This window comes from Miscanthus floridulus, chromosome 9 (assembly GCF_019320115.1).
Source record: "Miscanthus floridulus cultivar M001 chromosome 9, ASM1932011v1, whole genome shotgun sequence".
In the NCBI taxonomy this organism is placed as follows: Eukaryota; Viridiplantae; Streptophyta; class Magnoliopsida; order Poales; family Poaceae; genus Miscanthus; species Miscanthus floridulus.
Genome location: NC_089588.1, coordinates 95391373 through 95393767, shown reverse-complemented (window position 1 = coordinate 95393767; position 2395 = coordinate 95391373). Strand labels below are relative to the sequence as shown.

The following is a 2395-nucleotide window of genomic DNA, read 5'->3' as shown; positions in this document are numbered from 1 at the left end:
ATCAAAGTATTCACCAGCAACTTTCTCTGGTATTTCGAATCTTTTCAGGTGAATGCAACCATGAGCAACCCACAAGTGAATCATGTCATCCTTGGTAAACGAATGGCCTTTGGGATACAAACTGCACAGTAAAAAACAAGGTTTAAGTTCTGCTGGCAATCTATAAAAGCTCAATCTTAGAGCAGAGAAGATCTCTTCATGATCATCTAAACTTTCCCAAAACTCACTTTCCAATTTTCCATCCAAGTCTGCACATCCATCTTGAGCCGTAGCAGGCAACCTATCGACTTAACTGCCAATGGTAAGCCACCACACTTTTGCATAATTTTCCTTCCAACCTGAACCAAAGTGGATCCTTCATCAAAGATTTTGTTGCCAAAAGCATAATGTTGGAACAACAACCAGCAATGATCTTCAGGCAGTATGCCAAGAACAAGGTGTTCGACTGATTGAACAAGGCATGCTACAACTTTGCTCCTAGTAGTCACCAGGATTGTAACACTTTGAGCATCCTTGAGTGGATGCAGCAATTCGAACCAGAGATTTTTCTGTTCATTCCATAGATCATCTAGCACCAGGAACACATCCTTTGCATTTATCTCTTCCTTCAGAACATCGTGAACACAGCTTAATTCACTGAATTCACATTGTTTCCTGGTCAAGGACTCAGTGACCGCATTCGTTAGCTTGAGCAAATCAAATGTTTGGGATACATGAACCCAACCATGAAGATCAAATCGATCTTGGACTCGGTCATCGTTATAGACCATCTGTGCCACCGTACTCTTTCCAATGCCGCCCATACCAACAATTGGTAGAACTTGAGTTCCGCTGCCCTGACTGAAAGATAACACTGACTCTATGGTGCGCTCTTTCTCCTTGATCCTTCCAAACACAAGGGATTCATCCAGAAGGTGGCTAGTCAGTCTACGCCAAGAGTCCCTACCAGAAATAATGTCGCCAATCTCTGGTCCAAGATGTAGGGCGGCCCTATCTTTAGATATCTCCTCGAACCTGCTTGTAATCTTCCTAATTCTCTGCGAATCGATTGATGGTTATTTGCCAGCAAGCAGTGTCATTGTGGAGAAATGCAGAAGGAATATGGGTTACCTCACTGACGACACCATGCTCATCCTCTGTCCTGAGCTGCGGGGCTGCTCCATCTGAAGAGATTTCCTTGAACCGCTGTGCAATCTCCCCGATGTGCTAGTGCTACAAATCCAATTATGGTTATTCACCAGCACGCAACCAATTTGGGAGGAAATGCAGCAACAGCTTTATCACCTCACTGGTGCCACCGTCCTCCTCCTCTGGCCTGAGCTGCACGGCGGCACGATCAGCAGATATCTCGAACCGGCCTGTGATCTTCCTGACTGCCTGCAAATTAACTGATGCTTACTTACTGGCAACCAAATGACTTGAATAGCTGAAGTTCCTTGAAAAGGGCAAAAAAGCAGCGAGAGGATGTGTTACCTCACAGATAGTGCCGTCCTCGCCGTCGTGCTTCCGCTTGACTGTTGCAGACGAGGCCGCCGCCGCCGCGGCGGCTTCATGGCGTTCCTGGACTTGGCGCCGGAGCAGCTCGCAGCGATGGTCGTCGAGGATGTGTTAGCTAAATTGTTGCATCATTCTGTTAGGATCTTGTTCATTGTCATGCATTAGTCAGGTGCAGGTTGAGCGTGGCTAGAGGCGTGCTTGGTCCACGAACACAACCTGGGTCGGTCGATTTGTTCAGCGTCACGTAGTGTGCTGCGGCACGTGGTGCACGCCACAGTGAAACGGCGGTGCACACGGTGCGCAGCGTGGCGCGGGGAGTCTGGGATACTCGGAGCCTGTTCCGTGATCCTATTGTATCAGCATATAAATAGAATCAAAGACGACCGTGTGGGGTTGCGATATTGGCAGCATATATTTCTCTTGTTCGTTGTTCTCGCGTTTTCAATCTACTCCGCTCTCGCCGCGGTGACTACGTTGCCGTCGCGCCGCCATTAACACAAGCGCGAGCTCCAGGATCAAGCCTGGTTCCAACAAGTGGTATCAGAGCCGTAGGTTGTCGAGAAGGAGGCGTGTGGTGGTGATGAGTTGCTGCTGAAGGCATAGGGTGGACAGATCCACCAGAACGAAGAAGAAGGAGGTGTGAATTGGTGTCGCCGGAGATGGGCACGTCGGGAGAGAAGGAGTCCATGGATTGGGCATTCAATCAGGCTGCTGGAAACCTCGTGTGGCCAATGCTTACCCGAACCAATTATCAAGAGTGGTCTTCCCACATCCAATGCAACTTGGAGGGCATGTACCTATGGGATGCAGTTGAATCTGACAAACCTGAGAGACGTCGAGATTGGTTGGCTCTTGGAGCCATGCTCCGCGGCGTACCTCAAGAAATGCACTCGATGCT

General features: G+C 48.9%; 1 protein-coding gene across 1 annotated transcript; it reads right to left on the bottom strand.

Moving 5' to 3' along the window:
- Positions 1-206: 206 nt before the first annotated feature.
- On the bottom strand, positions 207-1553 carry LOC136480337 (putative disease resistance protein RGA3). Its single transcript, XM_066477917.1, has 4 exons — positions 1479-1553; positions 1285-1377; positions 1111-1206; positions 207-1037 (listed from the first exon to the last, which is right to left on the bottom strand). Exons 1-4 carry the CDS (start codon positions 1551-1553, stop codon positions 207-209), a joined length of 1095 nt encoding a protein of 364 aa, XP_066334014.1.
- Between the last annotated feature and the right edge of the window lie 842 nt (positions 1554-2395).

Coding starts and splice junctions, on each gene's coding strand:
- LOC136480337 (XM_066477917.1), bottom strand. CDS start 1,553: ATGAAGCCGCCGCGGCGGCGGCGGCCTCGTCTGCAACAGTCAAGCGGA. Junction 1,378..1,478: donor CGGCGAGGACGGCACTATCT/GTGAGGTAACAC, acceptor GTTAATTTGCAG/GCAGTCAGGAAGATCACAGG. Junction 1,207..1,284: donor AGGACGGTGGCACCAGTGAG/GTGATAAAGCTG, acceptor TTGTAGCACTAG/CACATCGGGGAGATTGCACA.